Source organism: Elaeis guineensis, chromosome 5 (genome assembly GCF_000442705.2).
Source record: "Elaeis guineensis isolate ETL-2024a chromosome 5, EG11, whole genome shotgun sequence".
In the NCBI taxonomy this organism is placed as follows: Eukaryota; Viridiplantae; Streptophyta; class Magnoliopsida; order Arecales; family Arecaceae; genus Elaeis; species Elaeis guineensis.
In genome coordinates, this window is record NC_025997.2 from 113,855,436 (window position 1) to 113,870,644 (window position 15,209).

The window sequence follows — 15,209 nt, forward strand, 5'->3', positions numbered from 1 at the left end:
ACATCATCATTATTTAATTATCTGTTGAATGTATGTAAGTCATGTTGAACTATTCTTCATGGCTTTTAAACCTGTCTGGCTGTTTCTTGGTTTGTTCGAAGAGATCAATATTTGCTATACATTTCATACATATTACCTAATGCAATTTTTTGTGTAGTCATATATGTTCCCAGTGATTGGTTCCATGATGTAATTATCAAAAAGAAGGAAAAATATGTAATAGACACTTACACTTGGTATGGTTACAATTGTGCTATGTTGGATTCAAACTGTCCATAATCCAATTTGAGTGTTTATAGCTTATACTCTGTAGTCATTTTCCCATGATTGACCCCAATGGATCACATGTGAAAGGAATAGAAATGGACCATATGCAACATTTATAACATTATCCATTTGTTGAGATGTGATAGTATCAAATATTTCTAAAAATCCTACAAGTCCTAGAACACCTCAAGAAGGAAAACTAGGAATTTAACCTGGTGGAATAATTGCTACTATTTCTTGACGAAGTTCAAGTTATTGAGTACTAATTTGTACTTTTGTAGTGATCTGAAATTTATATAAATTAAATTTAGATCACAATAACAGAGGTAGAATTGGAGGTGTAAGTTTGTTGATATTCAGGACGAAATAATCTAATATAAGGTGTTTATATTCTGATCCTATGTTTTAAGTACTGGTTTAGACCCCATATCAGTCAAGTACCCGTTCAGTATGGTTACCTGTACGGTACTGTCCCGACATATGGTATGCTACATCATATTGGTCAACACCGGTACATTAAAAAGCAATTATTATTTGTTCTTTCATTTTTGTGTAGGTTTTTAATGCTGTTTTTTCCATAATTTTTCCCAGTTTTAATAGTTTTTTAGGGTTCATGCTGGATCTACAGAATATAATGAAGACCGTACCCAAAATAAGAAATATTAGCTTATTTTCCCCCTTTTTTAAATTTGTCCAATTTATGACAAAAATAAAGGTGGAAGAGCAAAGGGACTTGGAGATTTGAATGTGCCAATTTGCAGCCTGATATGGAAGAACTTGAGCTCATCCACTTAGTCTTCCTCTTGTCCTATCTTGAAGAAACCAGTACTGTTGTGGAACTGGGAGATGCTAGACCATTCTGCTTTGTGCAATCAACACTAAGCAGTTTGGACCAGTTCATTCTGATTTGGTAGGGAACCTGGTACTTAACCTGGTCTTCTTTACAATTGTCACCAGGTCAGCACGATATGCCCTGTAGCACCCAGTTTAGATGGGTACTTAAAACACATTCCTAACCCTTTATTTGTTGCTGGAACTCTTGAATCAAATGGGTCCCTACTCCCTAGCATACATGCTTTTTTACATTGTTGAGAATGTATTAATGAAGCTGGCCTGTTGTAGTTTTAATCATTTGGCAATCCTATTCTGAATATGTTGTACCACATGACAAGGAAAGTAGCATACTTTTTTTTTTTTTTAGTTGTAGTTTAACTATATCGATTACTTCTTGCAAAAGAAAGTAGCATACTTCTTTGCAAGGTTCCCGAAACCGAAATCGGGACCTGTGCCGGTCGGCCGGCGGTACGAGTCGGTATGGATTTGTACCGTACTGGACCGACGCAAATCGACACGCTAGAGGACAGCCCAGAGGGAGAAAAAAGAAAAGAAAGAGAGGAAGAGAAGGGGGGAGAAGGAGAGGAGAGGGAAAGGGAGAGGAAGAGAGGGCCTTCGGTAGCTGTCGGAGGCCATCGGAGCTCTTTTCAAGCTCGGTATGAGTGGAAGGAGGGAAGGAGAGAGAGGGACAGACTCACCAGAGGCCGTCGGAGGTCTTTGGATGGACGCCGACGCTGACGTGACTTCTCCGATGGCCGGCGAGTGAGCGTCGAGGGTAGTTGACGTCGGGCGTGCAGAGGATGGCCTCCACCCTCCCGTGCAGAACTGGGGTTCGCCCCTGTTCTGTTTTTTTTTTTAAACAGGCAAAGTCGGCAAATGATATACCGACTCTACCTTTTTTTTTTAAAAAAAAATCGTGAAGTCAGCAATTGGGTTGCCAACTTCATATGTTAAAATCAAAAAAAAAAAATCTGAAATTGAGGTGAAACCTTGATTCGAAAAAGAAGGGGGCGGAGCCGTGGAGGCCCTCCTCCCGTTTGACCGCCCTCAGGCCCATCGGCATGGGCTCGCTAGCCATTGGGGACCTTGCGACGGAGGCTCCGTCCGTCTGGTACGTCGCCTCCCTCTCTGAGTTCTCTCTCTTTCTTTCTCGCTTTCGTAAAAGTCCTATCGGACGATAATCGGGCTGCGGAAGCCCTCCGGTGGCCGCAGCGGGCCATCGCTGGCCTCCGACGGCTAGGGTTTCTCTCCCTCTCCTCCTTGCTCTCTCTCTTTCTCACTTTCTCTCTCTTTCCCTCTCCCTCCGGTATATCGGTTTCACTGGCCAAACTGTGCCAGATCCTGGCCGGTCCGGTACGGTACGGGGTGTACTGGCTGGTTTGGCACGGTACAGAAAACCATGCTTCTTTGAACTGTAGTTTGATTATATCTAATGCTTCCAACAAATATTCTTAGATGGAGATATCTAAGTGGGCATAAAGTATACCAAGCTTATTTGACTTATTTTGCTCCATCCTTCTAAATGAACCTTATAGATCTTCATGTATGTTATTGTAGCTTATTTTAATCGTTTTGTGCATGTTATGCGTACTTGTAGTCGACATTTTTTTTTTCAAATTATTAATGTCATCTATATTTCCATCCAAAGTGCTCATGTATACAGTTTCCTGGCTGGGCTATTTTCGACATGCTGCATATGGTTTCATATATTCACATTGCTTATGCTAACTTCCATGTTGGATTTGCTTTTTATGGCATGCATCTTTTTTGTAGGATTTGGATGCATTCTCTGCTTCAATTATTGTTAATATAGCATTTTCCTTCATCCCAGCCTCATTTGCAGTCGCCATTGTTAAGGTTATTCCTTTTTGCACATCTTTTTAAACATTTAAATAAGCGATGTACTTCAAATCGCTCATTTCATGCATTTTGTGGTGCCTGTTATGAGTATGAATGCTCTTCTACATTTGCCGAGGTTTGTGCATGCTGCTAGGATGCATGGTAGAGTATATCTGAAAATTGAATATGCGTAGTAAAGAATCTTGCACGGCAGAGGTTTTATATCTTAAGCATTTGCAGTCCTGTGCATCACTTCTCATGTTCAGTGAGTTTTGCTTTTAGATTGTTGGGACCTTTGTTGGGGCATTGTGCTTTTAATCTATGTATTGGTCCATCTACCTAGCTTAACCATATATATAAAGGAGGGTGTTTTAGTCAACTTTTGCGGTATGTGGTATCAATGTTCAGTGACTTTACTGACTGAGCCAGTTGGCACCCTACCTTAGTAGTAGGTTATTGAAAATTTGAAACACCGTTTTACTTTAGTTTAACTCAAATGTGATGCAACACCTTAAGGATCACCTTTCAGCAGAATAAGTTGGGTTGTGTTGGTACATCTGGTGCCTTTATGTTGCTTTAGAGTTGAGACATCATAAACAAATAGATTAATGTTAAAAACATCACGGGTAAATTGAAGCTTTGGCAAATTAATGGCAACTCTCTTTCAGGATTTGTGACCAAATTAAAAATTTTTAAACCTGAGGGGGGTGTGAGCGCTACTAGCGCAAAGTAGAGGGAACGAAACTGTAATTTTTCCTGCTTTTAATTATCATCAACAAATATGCAATCTTGTCCATTCAGTATCTTGATATTGTAAATTGCCCATACAATTTGATTAGTGAGCTGTTTTGTTCTCCTCCTTTTTTTATGTAGACAATCTTTTTATCTTGAAGGAACATATTCTGCTCCTGCACTATGCTTGGGGCCTTTTGCAGATGTTTGTTTGGCTTGTGATCGTATTGATTAGTGTTTTGGTATTTACATCCTCCTTGAAATTGTCTTTATCATTAGGAAGAACAGTAGGTATGGTTTTGCTTGTCATTTTGGCACTGTGGCTGCTGAGAATACTTCAGGCTGAAACTTTGTTAATCTATTTCTCTAAATACTCTCGGTTTCATGAAATTAGTGTTGTCAAATGAACTGAGGAGCTCGAGCTCTGCTGGAGCTCAGCTCAAGAAAAGTGCAAATCAAGCTTAATTGAGAGCTAAACAAATCAAACTTGTCTTGTGAAACATGCTCGAATTTAATTTCGAGCCAAGCCAAAGATTGATCCAGCTCAATCAGGTTTGGCTCAATAAGGCTTGAATATACTTGCACATTATATAGATAATGGACTGTTGGATAAGCCTTTAACCAGTGTATTTTGTTTATTCTTTGAATTAATAAATATTAATTCAAGGTGGAATCTAGCATGAAATTAACCTTGAATTAAGTTATAATTCAAGATTGAACCGAGCTTGGTTCAAGCTTGAATTGATTTCAACTCAATTTAGGATTGCCAAGCTGATCAATCAGTCTCGAAATTGGCTTGGTTCAAAATTAAGTTCGAATAGAGCTCGATATAATGGTAAATAAGTCAGGCTTGATCTCAAGGTTCAAGGTCAAACCAAGCTTGCTGAGGCTTGGCCCGATTGCATGCCCACATCCAATCAAACTCGCAGCTGGTCAATTTTTATGCAAAGCCACACATAGATGCACAAATAATATCTGCTCTGCACCTTTTCAGGTTTTGGTCCATCAGGAATTTAAAGTTGGCTGTAATATATCTCATGAAGTGTATACTTATGTATTTGTGTTCTTATAATTTGCTTTAGTTAAACATGTATCCAACGTGATGATGTAATGGCCGATGATCATTTGCATAAAATATAAATTGGGTCATCGTAATGCTTTAGAGGATTATGCAGCTCCAAAGGTTCCTATTAAGCTCAGATTACTTATCAGCGATTAAGCGGGCTAAACTTGGAGGTTAAATTGCAAAGGGAAATAAGTCTAATATATTTTGCTTTCGCAAACTGGAAAATACTAATGGAGTAAATATATTTGTGTTTGGATTAGTCGTTGCAATAAATCCTTTGCGTTGTAATCCTTGGTTAGTTTTGTGCAGTTCTATTGCTTCGTTGAGGACATGGGCTAATGACTTGTTTTAATTAATGTAGGAACGTGAAATCAAAGCAAAGCACCAGCAGCTGATTAGTGGGGTATCATGATATTTTTAAATTTTAACTATAGTGGCTTCTGTGTTCATTTCTCTTAAAATTTTACATTTCTTTACCTCTACTCAGGTTTCTATATTGTCATATTGGATATCAACATATGTATGGGACTTCATCAGCTTCTTATTTCCCACTTCACTTGCAGTTATACTATTTTTTATCTTTGGTGAGCAGTGAAATTGTGTGAATATTGAATAACTATCACACTTAATTTTGTTATAATTTGATGCATAGTTTAAAAAAAAAAAATCAAGAATATGGTTCTGAGTTGTTATCAAGTTAAATTAGTTCCATTCCAGTAAGTTCTTGGTATCATTTCTATATTTGGCTTTGAACAATAATTTGTCACAGAACTTATGAAATATCTCTATCTGTAGATCTGAGTCAGTTTATTGGAAATGGTTGCTTTGTTCCAACAATTGTCATGTTTCTGGAATATGGATCAGCAATTGCCGCATCAACTTATTGTCTCACTTTTTTCTTTTCTGACCATTCAATTGCTCAGGTATATATCAACTCTATAGCTCTTCTTATGCCTGGACATTGTGAATGTTTGCTTTACTGTTTCCTTTTTGCCTTTTGATTGCAGAATGTAGTTTTACTGGTCCACTTTTTCAGTGGGCTCATTCTTATGGTTATTTCATTTCTAATGGGACTCGTCGAGGCAACAAAAGAGGCAAACTCTTTATTTAAGGTTTGTTTACATTTCAGCCATTTTTCACGAAGTTAAGCAATTTCTTGCTGCATCACTATCTTTAACTACCTTGCTTCTTTTCTTATTACTACTTTTCCAGAGCTTGTTAATTACACTTCTATATTCTATGGACCTAGAGGAGTTAGTCTCGTGCATATTCAATCTTACCTTCTTAAAATTTGCTCTTGCTTTATGCATATTTGTATCCTTTCTTGCATTACTAAGAAACCAGTATTATGTGAGAAAATGCTGATTTGATTTACCAAGGAGATGACAACAACATCACAAACTATGAATGGCAGCCTTTCAATGATAAGAAAACAGATGCCATTCGAACATAAGATTTCAGCTAAAATGTAATCTTAAATACTATATCAATATGCCTGTTAGACCTGTTCATGGGCCGTGCTGGGTTCAGGCTAGGGTTAGCCCCAGATATAACTTAATTTAGTTAGCCAGGGCGGGGCCAATATGCCCATTAGAGCTGTTCATGGGCTATGCTTGGGTTCAGGCTGGGCTTAGCCCAAGGTATAACTTAATTTAGTCAGGCTGCGCCCGGCCTGGCCTTCAGTTATACTTCCCAGGACTGAGCTCCTTCAGGCATGCTTCCCAGGCCTGAGCTTGCTACCTACTCGGGTTTTGGGCTTCAGATTGAGCCTTGGGCTTGCTAGTCCTTTTTCCAGTTTAAAAATGCAAAGATCAAATATTTGGAAGGGATTGGTAGAGCCCATGAGCTTATGTCTTTATGGTTTCAAGCGATATCAAATATGTACCATGTAGTGCAGTGGCTATCATCTATATTGTAAAAGGCAGAAAGGATTTTACGATGTGATTACCAAAAGCTGGTAGAATTCTAGGCAATGATACATTGGGATGCAGATAATCATGGCTCTGGTGCTAGACTTCAGACCACCAAATAGACCAAAAACATGGTGTTGCATGAGATACGCATTACTGAAAATCATATAGTTCCAAGCTGTTGCCAGCAAAATGGCAACAGAATCAAGCAGCAGTTTCAGGCAAAAATTAAGAATGTTCCCAGCTGCTTCTTTGACAAAAATTGATGTTGTACTAGAACTTCAAAAGAAAACTAACAACTATACTACTATTGCTTATTACAGAAATTTGCCACAAGTTCCTATGTAGATTAAAATTAATTTTAAGCCCACTATCCAATTCCAACTTCTGTTCGAATGTAGTTGAGGCAAACAGCTATAACTGGTGAAAGATTTGATCAGAATAAAATTGATCATGATCTAACTTTTTCCAACTAACCTTTTATTCTGATATATAAACAAACAAATTTTATATTATATCCTTTCCAAAATATTACTAGTGTTTCTTTCTTCTCAAGTTATTTGACCAATATCAGTCTTCCCAAGTTTCTTGGTTCACAAGAAGTTGACCCAAATACCGGTAACTATCAAACAAGAAAATTGGCATCAACAACGAATACCGACTGTATATAAAGAGATACGAGACCAAGCTTTGGTGGGTGAAAGAGAAGGAACCAATTAGGACTTGGGAGATGGGACAGGTGAAGGAAATAAAGTTGTATGGGTCTCGGCTAAGCTCTTTTTGTGCCATGGTCCATCACACCCTCAGGTTCCATTGCAGTGACTTCTTAAAGAAGAACCCTCATGATGTGAAATTAGTATCAAAACGAGAAAATCAGGAGAGGGATCTCACCTTTGGTGTGGGTGAAGAAACAAAATGAAGGTGGTGCTGCAGGCGAGGGGAAGACGATGGTGAAGAGGGCAGTTTGCTGCAACTGCAATGGGAGAGGAAGATGATGAGAAGAGGAGGTGCTGCTACGAAGAAGGCAATATCGCTGCTGACAATGACTGGAGGAGAAGAGGAGGAGGCGATCTTGATTCTTGAAGAGGAGAAGAGAGGAAGACTCGGGTGTTCTGGACCTAGAAGAAGTGGAGACGGGAAACGCCAACACTAGCTTCCTTATTCCTCAATTGAACCGACCACTTGTTTAGTTTAAACCATGGTCATCTATTGGCTGGGGTATGGAATACATGTACAGTGTATAAAATCCAGGGTGGGCTAGGCTCAGACTGGGCTTTAAGATCTCAACTAGAGTCTTGCCCGTTTAACAGACTTGTTCTGTTTAACAACTAGGTAATGGCATTCAGCATAGTCACCTCTTGACTCTTGTTCCTTTAACCTGTTGAAAAGTAATCATGCAGATATATGTGCATGAGTAATTACTCTTGTCCTAGAAAATTACCAAAATATGTGTATGTTATGCAGAACAACATAGAGTACCATTTTTTTTATTAACATCCATACTCATAAGATGCAATGCACAATCATCAGTGGATTCTTTGTGGCAAGTGACAGATTCACCAGGTCCGAAAATCATGGCAAATAGTACTCAAAATGTTAAAACTAGAACTTCTTTTGTTTAATGTTATATTTAACTTGGCTGTTGGTTTTTTAAGTTTTTCCTTGGTGATGAATGTGGCTTCTTGTATTAATTGCACCTTGTTTGTTTCTCACTGAGATTCACCCAAGTATAAGAGGAATTTTGAGAGTTATTCATTGGTTGCATGAGCTTAAAGCCTTAAACTGTATAATTAATAGAATGGGTGTTAGCTGCGAGCTAACCTGTCTTCTAGGATTCCATTATAAAGTTCCTTAGCCAGGAATTCAATACTAATTTAGAAGTTTCATGTCAGGCTGAGAAGCATACATCAAAGTTTCTCAAACTTTGATCCATCATATCTGTAATGTCACACAAATGAAAATGGAAGAACAATGTACTTGTTACATAAGCTAGTATATTGGATGTGTATGGGGGTGCAGATGAGTTGTTAGCTGCACTACAACTTCTATCAAATGAAAATGGAAGAACAATGTACTTGATATATAAGCTAGCATATTGGATATGTGTATGGAGGTGCAGATGGAGTTGTTAGCTGCACTACGACTTCTATGAAATGGTCGAGTTCCTTCCTGAGCAATATGTCATATTTAAACAGAACATCAGAAACTTGCCTTCAAACTAGGCTTAGAACAAACAGTTTACTGCTTTTATGATTTTTATTGAGAATTGAATCCTTTTCTCCCTGACATTAAGGCATATTTTGCAGAATTTCTTCAGGTTATCACCAGGGTTTTGCTTTGCGGATGGGCTTGCTTCACTTGCTCTTCGACGGCAAGGAATGAAAGAGGGAACTGGAAGTGACATTCTTGACTGGAATGTCACTGGTGCCTCTATCTGCTATTTACTTCTTGAGGTTTCTTTTTTATCTCATTCCCCTTTTATTAAATTTTTGTCTCTTATTTTTCATGTGTATTGGTTTTAATATATGTTGAAATCAGTGATAATGGTATTAGGATCAGATATCCACTCACTTTTCAACTGATCAGAGAGCAATTTTTTCTTTTTAATCTGACTCTAGCAAAATTTAGAAACTAAGCTGCATTTGTTTGATCCTAATATTAGAGTGTGGCAATGCTATTATTTGGGCTTTTCTCAGTGATTCTCTTATCCATTTCTCATCATAAATGCATGAAAAATGAATTGAGTGGACCTGCCTTGGGTGCCCATGGAGATCGATGACTTCATGGTGTATTTTCTTTAATGTTTTCCTGCCAAACAAGTTTGGACTGATCAAAGATGATCTGCCTGCTGAAATGCTCTGAGATGCTTTGCTATTCCAAAAGTTTTTGACCATCATGCATGCTGCAAATGGAATTTTGCAAGCATTAGGTTTTGGATTTTAAGGATTTTCACAATAAATATCTCACTTCTAGCTCTGATATTAATGTTGGAAGATCAGATCCATCTCCTTGTCTTTGATTATGTGCTTGTAAGATGAAAAGTTTGAGAAAGTGATAGACAGCCGACCAACCAAAAAGGCACATATGTGGATGTGATGAGCCGTCACTAGTGTGATATGTATCTCGGAAAGATTTCAATATTTGTACCAAAGTTTTAAATCCTATGGGACGGAGGTGTCTCGGTTTCTCTATAGAATGGGATGCCCTACTGTCCTGTCTTGTCTTATTCCGACGGCAGTCCTGATCATCCGACTCAGTAGACATCCTCTGTCTCTCTCCCCTTCTTCTTTTCTTTCTTTCCTTCTTTTCTTTTTTCGTCTACTTTTCTTTCTTTCCTTTTCTTTTTCGTATTTTTCTTATCCCTTTCTTTTTTTTCTTTTTTCTTTTTTCTTTTTTCTTCTTTCTCTTTCTATTCTTCTTTCTTTCCTTCTTTTCTTTTTCTTCTCCTTTCTTTCTTTCATTTTGCTTCTTCTTTCCTTTCACTTTTTTTCTTTTCTTCATCTTTCTTTCCTTTCTTTTTTTCCTCTTTCTTTTTCCCTCCCCATGTGGATGGGTTACGGAGTCTTGATCTTGTCCTCGGTCTTGTTTTCTCACTCTAACGGGATGGGATGGCCGGGATGCCCCCCATCCCCACGGGACATAAAACCTTGATCTGTGCAACTCACATTAGGTCAAATAAAGAACAAGTCTGTTGAACTGTTACAAGCTTTTCTATGGTGTGTGGCATTAATATACAAAGAATGGTTCAACTAGAACTATAAACAAGTTGGGTTTATATAATTGGTTAGTCTAGTCCTAGAAAAGTGGACAAGAAACACAGAGACAAAACATGGCCATAAGAATTGTGGGGCTTTAATATTTTTTGAAACCAGTTTTGGTTCATGCATGCTAAATGATTTTAATTAGTACATTCCAAGGTATGTTGAACCGATACTGTCAGTCGTTTCGACCAGCTGACGGTACGGTTCGGTATGGTTTCATACCGTACCGAACCGACGATCCGAATTGGAAGAAAAAAAGAGAGAAATAGAGAAAAATAGAGGGAGAGAGAGGAAGAAAAAAAGAGGGAGGAGGAGCCGGTGGGACCACCGGACGGCCTCCGACTAGCCGCCGTGGCCGTCGGAGGGTGCAGTCCACGCGTGCGGCGCCGCAGGCATGAAACAGGGGCATCGTCCCTGTTTCGCAAATTTTTTTAAAAAACATGATTTTAAGTGAAGTCGGCAAATGATTTGCCGGCTTCATGATTTTTATTTTTTTTTAAAAAAATTCTTAAGTCGGCAACTGGGTTGCCGACTTCATAAGTTTAAAACAAAAAAAAAGAAAAAATCGAAACAGACATCGTCTGTTTTGAAAAAGAAGGGGGCGGAGCCGCGGAGGGGGTTTCGCCCGCTCGATCGCCCTCAGGTCGTCGGCGTCGGCTCGCCGGCCATCGGGAGCCTCGCAATTGAGGCACCGTCCGTCCGGTAGGTTCCCTGCCCTCCCTTTGAGTGCTCTCTCTCTCTTTTTTGCTCTCTTGAAAGCCCTATCGGGCGATATGGGGCTCGAAAGCCCTCCGACGGCCGCAGTCGGCCACCGGCGGCTCCCACCTTCCTCCCTCCTCTCCCCTCTCTCTCTTTCTCATTTTCTGTTCTTTTTTCTTCGATACCGCCGGTGTACCGATTTTACCGGCCGAATCGTGCTGGTTCCCCGCCGGTCCGGTACAAGATGGGGTGTACCGGCCGATTCGGCACGGTATGGCAAACTTTGGTACAATTTCTATTTCTTGCCGCTTGAAATTTAACAAACCAGAAAATTCTTCACTTTAAGGGCCTGTTTGGTAACTTCCAGTCAGATCTGGCAAGATTTGCTAGAGAGAATGGGAAAGTAGGGAGCAAGTAGGTGAGTTATGGGCATGGTTTGTCAAATTGACCCAAATTGGGTGGTTCGGCCCGTATCGAACTGAACTGACGCTGGCCCATCAGGTCGGATTAGCTTGTATAAGCTCTTGATTGCCCTCATTAGCCCTCCCTAATGCCTCTCTTAGGCTCTCTTGAAGGTGGAGAAGATGGAAAGCTAGGTTCCATTTGAAGACGTCTTCTCGGCCTCTCTTGAACTTGCTCAAAGCTAGAAGAGAAGGTAGGTCCCTTTCTTGACCGCCTCTAAAGGGGCACTAGGTGGAGTTGCTTTAGCATCCCCTCTCTCTAGCATCGCCCCCCCTCTCCGTCTCATTCTCCCTCCCTCTTTGTCTCCCTCTCCTTCTCCCTGTCCTCCTTTGCATTTCATTCTCCCACACCTTCTCCCTCTATCGGTACCATGCTGAATTAGTTGTCGGCTGGTGTGCCCTTCCGAACCAGTTTAGTGAACCTAGGTCATAAGAGAGTGATTCCAAGCGAAAATGCAAGATCACAAGGTCCAGTCCCTATAGTTTAAGAAACAAAATGTCCTCGAGGGTTCCTTTTTTTAATCTACGAGGATCGAGCCATGTGACCCCCCTCCCAAAACAGCTGCTATTCCTCTTCTCCTACTTCTTCATTGCATGCGGTAGTCCAATTCCAGCCTATTCTGCTGGATCTAGCCAAATAGGCCTTAAGAAGAAAGATTTGGCAATAAAACACTTGAAGAAGCTGATAAAACTTAAAAATGATGATAGAAATTTTAGAACACTATTGGTACAGTACAAAAGAAAAAAAATACAAAAAGCTGCAAGAAAAGTATGCGTAAAATGATAAATATAACCTCTTGAAGTGGCAAGGTTTATCGAACCAACACTGAGGGTCATATTGGTTGATGATCGGTTTGATTTGGTACCTGTGCATATTGTATTGATCCAAGGCATATTGAACTAGGGAGAGGGAGGAGAGGAAGAGAGAGGAGGGAGGGACAGACGGAGAGAGAGGGGACTGCAGAGAGGGGGGAGAGGGAGCAGGCGAGGGAGGGAGGGGGGAGAGGGGTGGCTTATGGAGAGGAGGAGAGGGAGAAGGAGAGGCAAGAAGAGAGGGGAGGAAGGAGGGATTCTTGAGAGTGGGGAAAGGGAGGAGAGGGAAGCAGAGTGAGAGAGAAGGATGGCTTACCTCGTCAGTGGCAATAGCCAGAACTCCAAGAGTGCCAGGTCACATTGGAGAGAGGAGAGTGTGAGAACGTGAGCGAGGAAGAGAACCCATCAAGGGGGAGGGTTTATAATCTGAATGATTTGCATGATGAAGCACCTCAATTTGGTGTCACCAAGGTTTGCAGAACCATAATCGGGATCCATGCCAGTTGGTCGGCGGTACGAGTCAGTACGGATTTGTATTGGACCGGATCAGTGCGAACCGACACAGAAGAGAAGGGAACCAGAGAGGAGGAAAAGAGAGAGGGGAAGGGGAGGGGGAGGGAGGGAGATGGTGGCTGGAAGAGACGTTAGTGGTGGCCACAGGCTGGCCGTGGGTGCGCTTGGAGGGCTGCCAAAGCCTTCGCTTCCTCTGCCAAATTTCAACTGAGAGAGGGAGAGAGGGGGGTGGAAAAAAAAGAGGGAGAAGCCGGCGGAGAGGCTGTCGGAGGGCCTCCGACTGGTTGCCTGGCCGTCGGACGGTGCAATCACAGCCTGCGGCACTATGGATGTGAAATAGAGGTGATCATCTCTATTTCATAGAATTTTTTTAAAAAATTTTGACTATAGTGAAGTCGGCAATGGATTTGCCTGCTTCAATTAAGTGAAATCGGCACACCCATTGCCGGTTTCATTGTTTCTCCAATTTTTTTTAAAATAATTTAAAATAGTGAAGCCGATAAATCCATTACCGGCTTCACTATTCATCGTCATTTTTAAAAGAACGCGATGAACAGAACAGGGATGGTCGCTCCTGTTTTACGGTCACGGCTCTGCTCGTGTATTTTCTGTCGCCCGATGGCCATCATAGCCATTCGATGCCCTCCGACAGCCTCTCCGCCGGCTGCACCTCTCTTTAGTACCATCGCTCTCCCTCTCTGTCTTTTTCGATTAAACGTCCTATTAGGCAACATCGAGCCGCGGAGGCCTCCGCGGCTCTTGGCGGGCCACCGCTGGCCCTCCGACGGCGTCGTCCCCTCATTCCTTCTCCCTCCTTTCTCTCTTCCTCTCTTTCCCTCTCCCTCGTCTGGTGTTCCAATTTGCTTGGCTAAACTGTCTCGATTTGCTGCCAGTACGGCTTGAACGTCCTAAACCACCCGATTCAGGATAGTTCGGCAAATGTTGGGTGTCACTTTGGTTTAGTATGGGTCGAATCACCTAGTTTAGATCGGTTCGACAGTCTTTGTGAAGCAGTTTAGATCCTAGTTTGCCATACTGGTGCATATAGCCCTATATGAAGTATGATGAACCATACAGGTATGGATTGAGACTTATTATGGAGTGTATCAAGTCTCAATATGCCAAACCAACCCCCCATATCGAGCACATACTGATATTGTATGAGCATGTTATTATATGAGGTTCAGTACTGAGATGGCAAATCTTGATTTAGATTATTGTTTGAGACTTTACATCAGAAGCTTTTTCTATTGCTTAAGTATTCAAGAACGAGTAACTCTCTACTGGAACTGTTGGCATAATCTTATCAGGTACTTAAAACCTTATTCTTGACGGCATAGAGTTGCAATTTACAATGTCTCAAAATTTTTGATCTCTTATTAAACATTGTTGGAGGGTCTTTTTATTGACCGCTTGCACATTTCTCACTTATCTTGTTGCTTGATTAAAAATTCCCTTTTCTTGGGGATTCATCTCCCATTCAAAGTTTTTGTTTGCAAAATAGCCATTATCCTTGGAAAGTCAATATAGTCCTAGATGTGCACATATACATGCATATTGACAAGAGGGAGGGAAGGGAGGAGTGAGAGTGTGTCTTTGTTAAAAGTGGCCACCTAGGTGCCTAGGTGGCCACCTAGGCGCTTAGTTTGGCCAAGCTCTCTTCAATTTTACTAGGTGGCCACCTAGGTGCTTAGTTTGGCCAAGCTCTCTTCAATTTTACCTCTTAGAGGGTTCCTTTTTTCATTTTCTTTCTCCATTTAAGCCCCATATGGGACATGTGAGAGGAGAGCGAATGCTACCATCAACCTTGTATCACCAGTGGGCTGATTAGTGGCTATCAACAAGCTAGCTGACAATGACGAATGGTAGTGGTAGGTATAGCGACCAGCACACCTCTTCTTCATCTGACCATTCTTCTAATTTACTCCTAAATTATTCCTTTTGTTTTGCTTACTAGCCTCGAGTCTACTTGCCTCCTTTTGCTTCTTGTTAGATGCTGGCTATCAAAATTTGTTCTACAGTTTGTTGGATGATGCATTGGATACAATCAAGGTATTAAATCTCATGGGATGAAGGTGTCCCGATTTCTTCATGGAATGAGATGTCCCATTGTCTTGCTCTATCTTGGTGGTGGTCTCGGTCATGCATCTCAGTAAATATCCTCTATCTCTTCCCTTTTTCTTCTTTATTTATTTATTTTTTTTACTTCTTTTCTTCCTTTATCTTTCCTCTACTTTTTGTTTTTTCATTTTTCTTTCTTTTTTTATCTCCATTATTTCGTTTTTCCTTTTCCTTCTTTTTTTTTTTTCCCTTT

General features: G+C 40.7%; 1 protein-coding gene across 1 annotated transcript in view; it reads left to right on the forward strand.

Annotated features, from left to right (window-relative positions):
* LOC105045538 (ABC transporter A family member 1) overlaps window positions 1–15,209 on the forward strand; it is a 90,356-nt gene that overhangs the window by 62,890 nt on the left and 12,257 nt on the right. Inside the window, exons 24-29 of the mRNA XM_010923852.4 lie at window positions 2,875–2,958; window positions 5,100–5,141; window positions 5,226–5,322; window positions 5,534–5,661; window positions 5,746–5,850; window positions 8,955–9,101. Coding sequence (XP_010922154.2) covers window positions 2,875–2,958; window positions 5,100–5,141; window positions 5,226–5,322; window positions 5,534–5,661; window positions 5,746–5,850; window positions 8,955–9,101 — 603 coding nt within the window. The remainder of the gene's footprint in view (window positions 1–2,874; window positions 2,959–5,099; window positions 5,142–5,225; window positions 5,323–5,533; window positions 5,662–5,745; window positions 5,851–8,954; window positions 9,102–15,209) is intronic.